The 13604-nt window shown below is 43.7% G+C and overlaps 1 protein-coding gene across 5 annotated transcripts in view; it reads right to left on the reverse strand.

Moving 5' to 3' along the window:
* adgrl1a (adhesion G protein-coupled receptor L1a) overlaps positions 1 to 13604 on the reverse strand; it is a 93766-nt gene that overhangs the window by 32469 nt on the left and 47693 nt on the right. For all 5 annotated transcript variants that reach the window (XM_020610263.1, XM_020610266.1, XM_020610265.1 and 2 more), the window contains exons 3-4: positions 3899 to 4112; positions 2763 to 2872 (exon numbers count right to left, since the gene is read on the reverse strand). In XM_020610263.1, the coding sequence (XP_020465919.1) occupies positions 2763 to 2872; positions 3899 to 4112 (324 nt within the window). The remainder of the gene's footprint in view (positions 1 to 2762; positions 2873 to 3898; positions 4113 to 13604) is intronic.

Below are 13604 nucleotides of genomic sequence, written 5' to 3' on the forward strand. Positions count from 1 at the left end.
GCTCGGCTTTGGCTGTCACCTCACCGTTTCAGGTGATTGGTAGCATAACGTCTGTGTGACATGCACATAGAAGACCCTGTCAGACGCAAACATCACACAAAGCCATCAACATGGCTGAGCGCCATCTCAGCTTCTGTGCCACACAACTTACATATAATCTCACTTGTGTTCTGCTTTTTGTTGAGACAGCCAATGAAATACAGCCTTGGATGATGCCAGAGTGCCCCACGTTCCCAGAAAAAGTGAACGATGGGGCATTACCAGAGCGATTAGCAGCAGCAAATTCAATTAATTTTGACAAATCTCTGCTGAGGCAGAACTGAAGAGAGCGACGCGCCCCCCACTCCTGGTAATTAAAAGTGGCCGAGTTGAGTGGCGTGCGGTGTGATGGTGACTAGGTTTTGGGATGAACAGTTACAGTTCTGAGTCTGAATGTGTCAGGTCGTATTTAGTTTGTCAGATGAGCACAAACATGTAGAGCGGCCACAGTGCGTACTGTGTGCGTACACGTGCATGCATGCTTGTTTATATTGCTGTGTATATGTCTCTGTGAGTGACGCATGTCCTTGTTTCTCTAATGGAGGAGAGTGGCAGAGGACTGGGGTAATTGGCTCTTCTTTGTCACCTCAGACAGGCTGGACTTTTCATCATAGAGGATCAGCTTCCAATTTTCTAAGCCCATACTTCAGACATAATCAACAAAGTTTTTTTCCAAACACCAAGAGGAAAAAATGCAAGTCAGCAGCTATTTAATCATCCATTTTATTGCCTTGCAGAGAGAGAACAAGCTCCCTTGTGCAGTCAGAGGGAAAAAGACAAGGTTAGAATGCATGAGCAGAACAAGACAACTAAGCAGTGCTACCTCGGCCCTCTATGAACAATACAATACAAGATATCAAGCTACAGCACAGGACTAGCGGAGGACTAGTAAAAAAGGGTCAGGGTGACCAAAAAGCAGAGGGTAGAGGAGACTTCAGAAAGAGCCTTGTTGCCACTTGGAAGTCTGTGAAGAGAATATTAACACCATAGAAGACAAGACATCCAGCTAACATTTTATCTGAGTGTGACTGCAACCCCACTGAACAAAGTCTCTCAAAAGGTAAAGGGAGGGTAGAAAAGCACTGAGCAGAGTAAGGGGAAAGACTGAAAGAGGTGCCTTGAAGTCCCTGAGTTTTCAGTCTCCCCATCAGAGCCAGATGGTTGAATACTTGGAATATTTATCCCACCTGTAAAAAAAAAGAAAAGAAACAGAAGAGACAGAACAGAATGGTAAGATACTGTGGCAGATGGATGGACAAAGGAAACATATATGAACAATGAGAAAAATAGTGAAGGTGTGGACAAAGATTAAAGATCTGGGAGTGCAGATGGAAAGTGAAAGAGAAAAATGCAGAATATAGATAGTTAAGAGAGATCACAAGGGGTGATACCGATTGTGAGAAAGCAAAGATGTGGTGAAGGAGACCTCAGAGAGATGAGGAGGGAAAATAAGAAGAAGGAAGGTTAGTGGTTTGGCATGGACTTGACCCCATAGCTCGCCACAGCATCTGCACCTGAGGAAAAAGCAGAGAGAATCACCCAAGACCCCACCCTGATAAATCAACCAGGCCCTGCTCCCCAAGAAGACCCTTGTCCCACAGTTTACCCCCAACCCCAACACCCTTATTGCCCCATCCCTTTCTGCACCCCAGTTGTATTTCTGCCCGGTGGAGGGGAGCACAACTGTCCCTCCCCTCCAGCAAAGTGTTCCTGCACAGTGAGGGGATCAGTGCTGAGAGTAATAATACATGAGAGGGAGGAGGGGAGACTGAGAGAAGATTTTCACATGAGCGAGGATCAACATAACACTATATAATCCTTGCTGTGTCTGCTCCTTTGGCTGTGTGAGTGTGATCTTATTTGTATGTGCACGCTTACTCAAAGGAGGAAGAGTAAGAAGTAGAGAGAAAAAGAGCCACAGTGTGTCCCCATTTTGTGTGAGTGGGGGAGATATGATACTGTGCTGTGTGTGTGTGTGTGTGTGTGTGTGCGTGCAGGCATATGTTCCACCTTCACAGAGCTCTGGGCAGTGCCATAAGGGATTGAGCCATTATCATGGGGACATTAAAAACTGTGGCGCTCCAGGTCATGTGGTCTAAAATAAGCCCTTTACTGTTTGTGTAAACATTCCTATTGTGAGGTGCAGCATGCACACAATGCCCCCTTCCTCCCAGTCTCACTGCGCCCAATTTTAATTTTTATTGGAAATCAGGGGGAGAGCAAAGGTGTTTGGCACCAGATAAAGGCAGTGGTATGCCCATGGGTCAATCAGTGTGTGAGTGCTGGGCAGTGTCTGTGACACTGCTGTGATCACCTATAAGGGCTGATCCCATGTTTGCCGTGGGTGTTTATTGAGTATTCTGCGTGAAGTGCTTATTGGATCCTATGTTTGTGGAACACCGTCCCCCATGTGAAAATCTCTCTCAGTTACTCGTGCGTTACTCTGCCAATGAAGAAGAAAGGTTTAGTGGTCTGTGCGTTGTGTGTCTGTGCAGTGTATGTGAAAGAAGAGAGAGACAGAGAGAGACTGCAAGTGAAGATGACTGTCTGTCGTGTTTTGTTTTGCTTGTGTGAAAAAAAGCCATGTGTGAGTGTAAGAATGTCATTTGTTGAGGGTTTCTGGGGGTTGAAGAGGGGGACAAAAGGTTCAGGTGGGGGAAGAAGAGGGATGGGAGGGGAGGGGAGAGGGGGGTGGGAAGGGGTGACAGGGTCTCATTACTCACTGTAGGGGACACATTCGTACTGGATCTCCAAATACTTGTAGGTCCCTGGGCAGGGGTCTGGGAACACGTCTGACCCTGCTACCACCACACACTGAGTGCGGTTATTACACCTATAAGAGGAGACAAACGGGGGAAGGAAGGGAGAAAAGAGAGAGAAAGGGAGGAAGTAAGTTATACAAAATGATGAGCAACCATTGTAAGAAAGACAAAGAGGAGTGGGCACAAAAAAGAAAAGATCTTCAGGCGCTAAAAAAAGAGAGAACGGTAGGGAAGGGACTAATTTCACACTAGACTAGATCATGTGACAGCAGCACCCGAGGGGAGGTGGGAGTAGAGGGAGATTGGGGGGTGAAGGATAGAGAAAGGGATGGAGGGAGGGAAGTGGCAGAGAGAGGGCGAGTGACGTAAGAGCCTCCTCTCCTGAGGGATTGTGAGTGGGAGCAATTAGAGGTGAGAGAACAGGGAAGGACAAGGGGGGCTAAATTCTCACCACACAGGCAAAAACATTCATATACATATAATAACTACATTTAAACCACACTGCTACATGCCTTTTTACACACACACACACAGAAGAAAGGATACATATCTGCACACACATGCACTCACTCATTCTTATCACATAATCCTCCGCCTTTAGCATTTCTCCCCTGCACTGTCTCTCCATCCCTTTATATCTTAAATCTCACTCCATCAGTCACTTATTTCTAGCCGTCTCTTCCCTTCCTTTACCCCCTCAGTTCTCTCCTGCACCCACTGCCACTTCCCTCCCTCCCTTGCTCTCTCCCAAAGCTGGCACCCTGTGCCTCCATTTCATGCATGATGGATAGCTGGAAGAGGGCTTCCATTGATCTGAGCTCAGAGGAAGCAGATGCTGAGTACAAACACATAGTGTAGCTGTATGAAGCACTACAAATACTCTTGCAACAATAACACACACACAAAGATTCAGCGGTGTTCTTCACGCGACAAAGATGCTGACTTCAGTATTCCACAGAAGATATCAGCACCTCAGAAGGAAACACAAGAAATTCTGGAAGAATAATATTGTGAAAAAGTATCTCGTTTCCTCTGCCAATAACAGGCTGTGGCTCTGTACAAACACATACACAAGAGCCAAACAAATCAATAGTTACCTCTGTGACATTATCTTGAAGGCGTCAGGCAGGTAGCACTGCACATTCTCCATCTGGAAGGGATCTGCATCGCAGATCTTGTCATCGGTGCGTCCATAGTTGGCCGTCTCTATCATGATAACATCACTTCCAGGGCAGCGCAGCTCAATCGGGTAGCCTTCACACGCCAGCTCACGACGCATCAAGCCGAAGGGCATCATTGACCGGCTCAGTGCTGAGGTGAAAAGAAGGAGCGAGGAAAGGTTATTGATAATTCATTTAATCTTAATACTTTTAAGAGGCCCTATTATTTAACCACATTGTAAATATGATTTGTATCATTTGACAAGAGCAGGCAGAATGAAAGTGGTTCCCATTGCGCTCATGTAAAACACAAATTTCCTATTATCAACTCGCCTTGTTTGGGTAGTAATATTTCAATCCAATTTTCACATTGGAGCCTCACAGATCACATATTGGCATGGAGAATTTGCCGCCATACCAGATTCTCCAATGAGATATTGCACCACTTGTGAAACAAACTGTGAGACTTTCAAATGTTAACAAACTCCCACACATAGCCAGGCAGCAGCTTAGCATTCTCATCCCACACCAGAGACATTTACCAGCATCCTTTAATCTATTTCACCTCAATGAGATGTCAGAACAGCACCTTAGGATTCACTCCGAATATGAGAGGAAGGAATAGTTGAAGAAGCTAAAGAACAAAATTAGTGTCTGTGTACACCTTCACCTCTGGTGTGTGTATCGTTGGCACAGCCACGGCTGCTAATCAGCTGTCTGAGAAGCATGTCAATGTACTGCTGTAGCCAGCAGTGGGGCTCTGTGTGGAGAAGGGTCAGCAGGGACAGCAGGGTACTCAGGGTTAACCGCTGAGCCAGACCGAGAGGCATGAAAGAGGGCTGCAAAGAGGTGCTGAGAGGAACACTTGCTTTCTCTCCAGCTCTCTCCATAACTGCATACATTTCACAACTTGCCTGAACATACAGGCAGCTGCGTGCCAGCTTTCTTTACAGTCCAGGTGGAGACGGGAGCACAGACAAAATAAGAACTGAGACACAGCGCGTGATAAGGGGGTCAGTCATGTTTTATATGGTGTTAAAGGACGGCCGGTGTTTCTCTGCGGTAAGACTCCTGCAAGGGGCTGTGAGAGGTGCTGTCCATGGTCCTGAACTGACAAACGGCGTTAGGAAAAACAACATGTGAAGTGCTGGAGCTGCATCAGAGACTTGTAGGTATGGAGCTGTCCGCTGGCCTGAAGGAGCCGAGCACTTTGACTGAGCTCTCTTCTGCGTTGTCAGTAGGGAAAACATGGCACAAAGTACGTTTCAAGTCTGTTTCTTTGTAAAGCACTCAAGGTGCTGTAAACATAAGAAAGAAAGAGACAAATACTCTTATATGTACAAGTAAACAAACAAATAAATATTATGGAGGAGGTTAGTGGAAAGTCAGTTTGTATAGGTAGGTTTTTACTTGGCCTTTAAAAGTGATCACTGAGGTTTCTTCTTTAATCTCTGGTGGCAAAGTGTTAGAGACTTTAAATGTGTACGTTTTTATGAGTCTGGTACTGTGAGAGCACAGATACTGTATGTGGTTTTAGTCGCTTTGCAATATAGGCTTGAGTGAAGCAATTCAGTGCTTTGTAAACCATTAAAATAATTTCTAAATCAATTCTAAAAGGACAGAGGGGGCCAGTGTGGAGTAGCTCAAATTGATGGAATGTACTCCATTCCTGGTTCTGGTTGAAAGCCTGACACCTGAGCTTTGGATAAGTTGTAGTCATCTTACTCATTTGTAGAGTCTGATAAGAAATACATTGCCATAGTCCTTTTGACTAGAAATTAAAGTGTGAATGAGTTTCCCTGCATCCTTTTCTGTAAAAGGCTGGTAACTTTTTATGTAGTTCAGTTAGTCAGACTTTAGTCCAATCAGTAATATTTTTGATTTGTGTTAGTCTAGATTTAATCAGTTTATCAACATCAAGCAAGAGGTTAGAGAATCAAGACTATCAGCGTTTGAAGGATCAGAGGAAATGTGCCGTATATACTGTAGCTATGGATGTCCATGTTATTTTACCCAGCACCAAGATGAAGCATGTGCAGTACAAAGTTAAAGGTAATGGTCCAAGGCAGCTTCCTGGGGCAAAGCTGCAGGTTAGGTCATGGCAGCCTGACTTGTGCTCCTGCATATTAACACAATGTTCTGAATTTTCTAAAGTGAAACCACTTAAGAACAGTCCCAGAACCAAATCAGTTTTCAGGTCAGTAAACTGAGGCAGAGTGGTCAACTCTTTTCAGTGCTGTGGTTATATTCTCTACTGTTATCAGAGTTCAATCTTGTGTCAAACTATTTCAGGACATTTGTGCTGTTATCATTTGCTTAAACACCTGGCTGGAATTTTCAGAACATGTTACTTTCAGCTAGAAATTTCATTTAACAAAATAAGCTTTTTGAGCAGTTTACTGATATAAGACACAGGCCTATAGTTACAGTACCAAAGCCCAACTATCTAGGTTTGGCTTCTTAAGTATGTGCTTAACTGCAATTCTAAATGTGTTGGGAAAACTCCTGTCTGAAGGGAGGTTTTTAATATTTTCACTACAAAGCCTGCAATATAGTTTAAAACCTTCTTTAAAAGAATGTCTGGGAGGGGATCAAGTTCGCAGGTGGAGGAATTACACTAAGCCCCAATTTTGCTGAGTTCTAAGACAGAGAAAATGATAACTGATGATTTTTGAAAGAATGTGCCACATTTTTGAGGAGTGACATCCTCATAATGGGAGCTTAGGGTTGTATAGCTATTTAATAGTGCCAAAAACATTCTGGTATTATTATCATTATTTTCAGTAATAATCGTAATATATCTGTTCTTCTGGTTAAACATAAAGCATTAGAAATAGTTACAGAGTCCCTATAAATGCTACGGCGTATTTCTATTCTGGGTTGAACCATTTTTGTTCAGCTATTCTGCAACATCTTTTCAGATCATGAACTGAGTTGTTCAGCCATTACAAGTGGTTGTTCTGTGCACTCTAAGTGGCACTACCTTAATGTGCTAGCTAATTAGCTAATACTGTGTAATGTGTAAACCATTACATTTATAGCATTGCCTAGGCTATCTGGATTCAGGAGGCTCATATTGAACCATTTTAAGATCTGCAATTAGATCAAGGTGTTATTTGCTAATGATATGGGATCCTTTGCGTGACTGCCTACAAAATTGAAATGCACACAACAGTGTTCAGAAATTGTAAAGTCAGTTACTGATAGACTGACAATATTTAGTGCATGAGCTGTTACTAAATTGAAGCTGTTATGTTACATATTTATGTGTGGCTTCACCTCCAAATTGTGTAAGACTGTCGTGTTACAGACTTCATAGTTAAATTATATTTATTGTTGTTATCAATTATATTTTTCTTATAAATAATGAGTGAGGTCAAATCAGAAAACTCAGTGAGGAACATTAATAGCTGTCCAGGTGGTCTGCACTGTAGGTTCAGAAGCCACGTTTAAGGCAAGATACTCCAAAGAGTTAGACCACCTAAAGTAAACTGTCTTGAGCTCAAAGCAGTCGACATAAATAATTGTATTCCTCCTCCCCTTCTTCTTTGCCTGACCAACTGAGAGAATGTAACTCGGAGGACATGCTTCATAAAAAATGGACAGGTCTCCGAGACATGGTGACCACTTTTATGACTGACCTGTTTACAGAAGAAAGAGTGATAGCTATAAATTTTGAAAGTAGTTTTTACAGGGATGGTCAATGTGGACAAAGGTCTAGTAGAAATACTGTCAGGTGGGATGCCTAGAAAGTGGCAGAGACCCTGAGGACATCAGACTGCTATTGCAGCAATCATGTGTTATGGAAGAACATCTACTGTATATGTACAAGGTTTTCCTTGAGGGCCTTTGCAATGTGTCATACTAGGGAAACAAGCCACAAAAGGTTGGAGACATCTGGTTGGGGATGAGGTGAAATCTCCATCTCAGCAAGCTTTTTCTTAAGGACATCTGCAATATGCAGTAGTGTGTAGGACATAGGAGGCAGGATGGTGGATGATCTCTGCAGGTGATCGCCAGCATGTGATCTGCTAGGAATGTCAAAACTAAAGAGAACAGTGCTATCTCTTGGTTCTTCTTCTTTTTTTTACCTTTATTTATCTAGTATCATACCACTGAAGTTAGCAACCTTGTTTCTGAGAAAGACCTGAGGTTTGCACTGGCAGCATTTCCCCCAGCAAGACTGCACTGAATCAGCCTTCTCTCCCCCACTACTGTGCTGAAGCCCAAAGAGCAGGGCTGTTTTCTCTTCCTGACACTGAGCTAGCACTGCTTAGGTTTCAGCTGCTGTCCATTCGGGAGGAGTGCTCATCTGGGTCAATGTCAAAGTCAGTCATCCCAGACATGCTCTGCAGCAAAGCACTACGTGATTCACTGCCATTGGACTTGCTCTTATTTCTAAATGCCACTCATTTATGCAGCAGGGACTTGAGTTCAGTTGTGTAACTAACGCCATTAAGGCTGAATGGCTAGCGCAGACAGACTTCAAATGTTTTATGCCTCACCAACATGCAGTGCCAGTGCCAAATCACAAAGGCCTAGATGCAAAAGCGCATACTAATTAAAGCACACAGAGATGCAAACAGCAGGTGAGGCCAGACAAACAAATCCACACATAAACACAAAAAACCCACACAAGCAAATTAGAACATATGCAGACGTACTGAGCAGGTGAGTGTGCACATTCACCGTCAAGCACACACATGCTTACATGCATATATGCACACATACTAGTCCTGGTGTTACAGTGGGAATACAATGCGTTGTGTCAGTGTGCGGCCTTGTTCTTTTAACTACCCTGTGGTGTAAGTACACAGCAGTGAACAGCTGGTCAGTGATTAGAACCACACAGTGAACCAAAAGGAAAGAATAACTGAAGGGGGCCACCAAGAGTGATCGTACTCAGTCCACTTACTCTGTTGACCGACACAGCAGGAACATCAGCCCCCACCAGGGAGGGGAGATTACACATTAAACATACTTTACACACTTTAGATGCTAAATATTTCTGGCTAGAGAGAGCCTAACTACTGCCACACCACACCACGCTAACACACCAGAAGGGTTTGTCGCTTGTGCAAAACAAGTCAAGGAGAAGTTGAGCTAAGTTGTTGGCTGTTTGCCAAGTTAGGTCTAGGCTATTTGGACAGCAGTAAAGAAATACAAAACATTTTTGTGCTCTTTGATAGATTAGAACTGTTAAACTGAGCAATGAGAAATGGCCCATTATTGATACCATTGCAAAGCTCTGCTTTTGCCATATCATATTGTATTTCACACCCACATGCTCACAGTTTGACAAGTTCCAGGTTTAAGGTGGAATTCACAGTGTAAGTACAGCAGAATGCACCATACTGATTTATGTAAAGATTTTTGAATGGCATATTCACAAACAAGTGTGGAGCATAACTTTAGGGAGTCTATCTGTGTGTGTGTGTGTGTGTGTGTGTGTGCCAGCCAGATGGCCTGAGGCCTAGCTGGAGCTGTGGCTGGCTCTGAGCTGAGCAGAGATGAGATGAGCAGAGGATAAGCTTGGACTGGCCATGGGCTACGATTGTCCTTCACTCCACAGGAATCCATTAAAGCTTCAGGGTCTCTTCAGCCAGCACACATGCAGACACACACACATACATATGCACATGGCCATTTAGTCACGCTCATAATAACTGGATGACAAAGTGCCTTTCTCAGCAGCAACCATATGTGCAGGTGATTCTAATCCCTCACAGCGGACTCACTGTCCACACTATCTGACATGGCTACCAAGTGTCATACATAATAATAATAATAATAATAATAATAATAAGAGCTGATTTGCATAAACATGGCAGTGTTCAAGATATCACACATGCACACACACACACACACACACACACACACACACACACAACAGACAGGGGCCTGGTGTCTCTCCGGGGCAGCTGGTGTGATGGGCTGAAGCATTTGGCTTCATATTAGAAGCTCCACACAAATTAAGAGCAACAGAAAGAACTGATTGGATTTGACTCATTATCTTCACACACTAATTAAAGCCCGAGGGTGGATAGATGTTTGGACCCTCAGACAGAAGCATAATTTTTCAGAAACCAAACTAGTCTTTACACACAGTCATTCTTTCTCTATCATTAAGAGTCTCTACACACACAAACACACACATTAATCCTTGTGAAGATCCCACGTCATTTGGAGATGGGGAGACATGAACTGGTGATGTTTCCACTTAAGAAAAGTTTTTTAAATCTTGCCTGTTGTATCAAGACAGACCTGAAGAGACTAGGTACATTTAGAATTCTGTAAAGTTCACAGTATAAATATACAAAGATTTTTCTTCATTAAAACATTAACAAAAACCTTCTATCAGCAGCAGTGTGCATTCAAACACAATGTACTTTGATTTCACTGTCTCTGCCAGTTCGACCTTGGTCTGTATTATTTCAGATGCTCTCTAGTGAGTTTTTTTTTTTCAGAAAGAATTGTGCAAGAAGGTATGACTGTGATAGCAAGTTCGCAGCTGAGTCACAATATGAGATTATACTTGTGGAGCTCTAATGCATTAAGGGTGATGTGTTAACTTTTGGGGGTCAAAATGTGATTATCCCCTCTTAGCCCTAACTGTCTGTTCTAGCAGTCATCTCCTAATGCTGCTCATTAGCATGAAGCATAGTGTCAGAGAACATTCCTGCCAAGCAATATTGTTAGTTGAGAAACTTGGCATGCTACTAATTATGAGGCATTCTTGTTGTATCACCATCCTTAAAATAAATTGTAACTGACATTAAGACCAATAGGTGAGTATGCTCTTTTTACCCAGTGTTAGCAGTGGAATATTAAACATAGACTGCATCTATGCCCTCAAATTCAACTCTGTCCAAAACTCCCCCATGAGTTTCAGGTTAGTTCCTCAGAAAAGCTGGTGAAGAAGAACAAATCATTTTACAGTCACTGGACAGAACTGAGAGGTCTCAGTGATGGGAATCCCTTTCTAGCAGACAATCATCCCTCCCAATTTTTCCAGTATTTTATCAGCTTAGCACCATATCTTAGAGACTCACTTAGCCCCATGAGTTAACGTAATGACTTGCTGAAGCATGGCCTGTCACCACAGACAAGCTGAGGCGATGTGGCCACAACTGTCACATCCAGGGAGCCTTCAAGCTGAGGAGTTGTGACAAAATGACATCCTGCGACTAACCTAAAGGCCTAACATGAGGGTGCAGGGGGTGGGGGCTATGTCAGGTGGTGGGACGGTGTGTGTGTGTATGTGTGTGTGTGTGTGTGTAAGGATGGGAGCGAGTAATGTTGGCCTCAAAGCTGGGATGCTATCTCATCTTCTCTGACTCCTCTGCTTGTCTCCTACAGGCAATGGAGACAGAGGAGATGAGATGAGGAGTGACTGTATATGAGGAGTCACCAGTCGTGCTATAAAATCAGAACACAACACAGTGCCAAAATCACACACACACACACACACACGCAGAGAGAGAGAGAGAGAGAGAGAGAGCAAATGAGACAGAGTAAGAATAGCAAAAGCTAGAAACCATCAAAAGATGTTGGCAGAAGATGAACATGACGACCGTTCCTTGTGAAGGCACAAGGTCACTAATATAAAAGGAGAAAGACAGACAAATTCATGGGAGAGAGGACCTCCTTTTGTCCCGACCTGCTCAGCTCCAACAGCCTCTCTTCTCAGCAGCCCAGGATTCTAACTGCACTGAATTACAGCACAGCCCATAATAATACATCATTCATAAGAGAATTAAATGAGCCCCCACTGGAAATGGGCTACACACACCCTTGTGAAACACATTCTCATGCATTTACAATGATGCACACACACACACACACACACACACACACACACACACACACACACACAAATATTCTTATAGACAAGCACACGCAAAGCTTGACCCTGATCAATTCTCAGCCTGAAGAAGTCTCAGTGTGTGTTGAGAAACTTTGCTGTGGGTCGACCTAGCAGGCATTGCAGAGACATTAAGACAAGCAGTTAAAACGTCGCTGAGACACTAAGCAACATACACACACAAACTTGAGGAGGGACATGAGACAAGACGTTCTCATACTGTCAAACCACTCCATCGCTTGCCCTGGCGCCTAATTATGCAATAACAGGGCCTCAGCAGGGAGAAGCAGCAAAGCCCAAAATAAAAATCAGCCCTGCCTAAAAAGTAAAAAATTCACCCAGTGTAAAATATCCTCCGTCTTCCTAGGGAAGGAAGCTGTGCTACAGGCCCAACACAACTCTATTCTGTTCTCTTTTTCCAGTACACATCACAAGAGGCAGACCAGCAGACAGTGAGTCAGACCTAGATTCATATAAACACTGTGGTGGAGTAAAAGTGCAGGTGCTGCAAGGAAACAGCCACAGGGATGAGGAGAGAATAAAGAAGAGGCAGAGAAGCAAACAGAGAGAGGCAAGCGAGAAAAGTGGTGAAAGACTGGGGAAGAAAGTAATGAGAAAAAGGAGGAAGAGTGGGAGATAAAGTGCACAGAATAGTGGGAGAGCCTGAGTGAGTATCATGCAAGGCCTGCTGTCAGAAAGATATGTGTGTACATTAGGAAGAGTTGCACGTTGCATCCAGAGACCTGTTAAAAGAGATGAGTGTCAGTGCCAGGCCCTGCCGCTGCATTAGACACTTAATTAACCTCTTATACAGTACGCTAAAGGCTTGGACTTGTGCACAGAGTGTGAATCCATGTTATATTTTTACTGTGCATGCTTATGTAAGCAGTTACAGTGTGAAGCATTTTGGGTGATCCTGTACCTTAGTTTTATAAGATAAAATGAATTTGGCTGTAAATTGTCCCTGAATCACTTGTATCTTTGTGCGCCAGCTTGCTCAGCTGCAGTACAATGCTACCTCCTCTCTTTGTGTTTTTTTCACCTGAGCACCGCATCCCTCCATTTCTCGTCCAGTTCCATCCATCCAGAAACTCTCTCATTTACCCTCGCCACCCTAAACACTTCACCATCCCTTCATTCTCTCAAAGTCTTCATTCCTCCCTCTTGTCCTGATCTTTCACCTTCAGTTTTCCCCTTTTCCCTTTCTGTCCCTTTCTCCTCCTTTACTTTCTCTCACTGTTTTACCAGCCTCTCTGCTCACTCCCCTGTGTTTCTTTCTTTCCCACAGTCTACTCCTACTGCCCTTGGCTGCCAGCAGTAAACTGCTGCTGGTAATTATCAATCTGCATTCCACATTACACACAAGAAGCAAATGCAAACATTTTCAGGCAGATGATATACCTAACACATACACGCTGGCTTTTTCACACACACTCTTGAACCAGCACTCCTGGATACACACACACTTTAGTCCTTCATGGCTACAAAGCCTCAAAAATTCACAGATGGGCCCAGGGAGAAAAAAGGCAGCTATCACAGGACTTCACAAACAGGAACACAGTCCTGAATCCTTTATGTAGCAGCTTGCTTGCAGTAGACAATTCAATGTACACAAACTAACATACAGCGCCCCAGTATGCACAACTACAAGCAACCACAAACAAAATGGGCACACACGCACACACATACACATATACTGTGAACGAATGAATAAACAAAAAGGCACTGCCCCTGTATACAGGCAGTGAGAGTGGCTTGCATCATCTTCAAAAGGAGGTT

This window comes from Monopterus albus, unplaced genomic scaffold (assembly GCF_001952655.1).
Source record: "Monopterus albus unplaced genomic scaffold, M_albus_1.0 scaffold105.1, whole genome shotgun sequence".
NCBI classification, from domain to species: domain Eukaryota; kingdom Metazoa; phylum Chordata; class Actinopteri; order Synbranchiformes; family Synbranchidae; genus Monopterus; species Monopterus albus.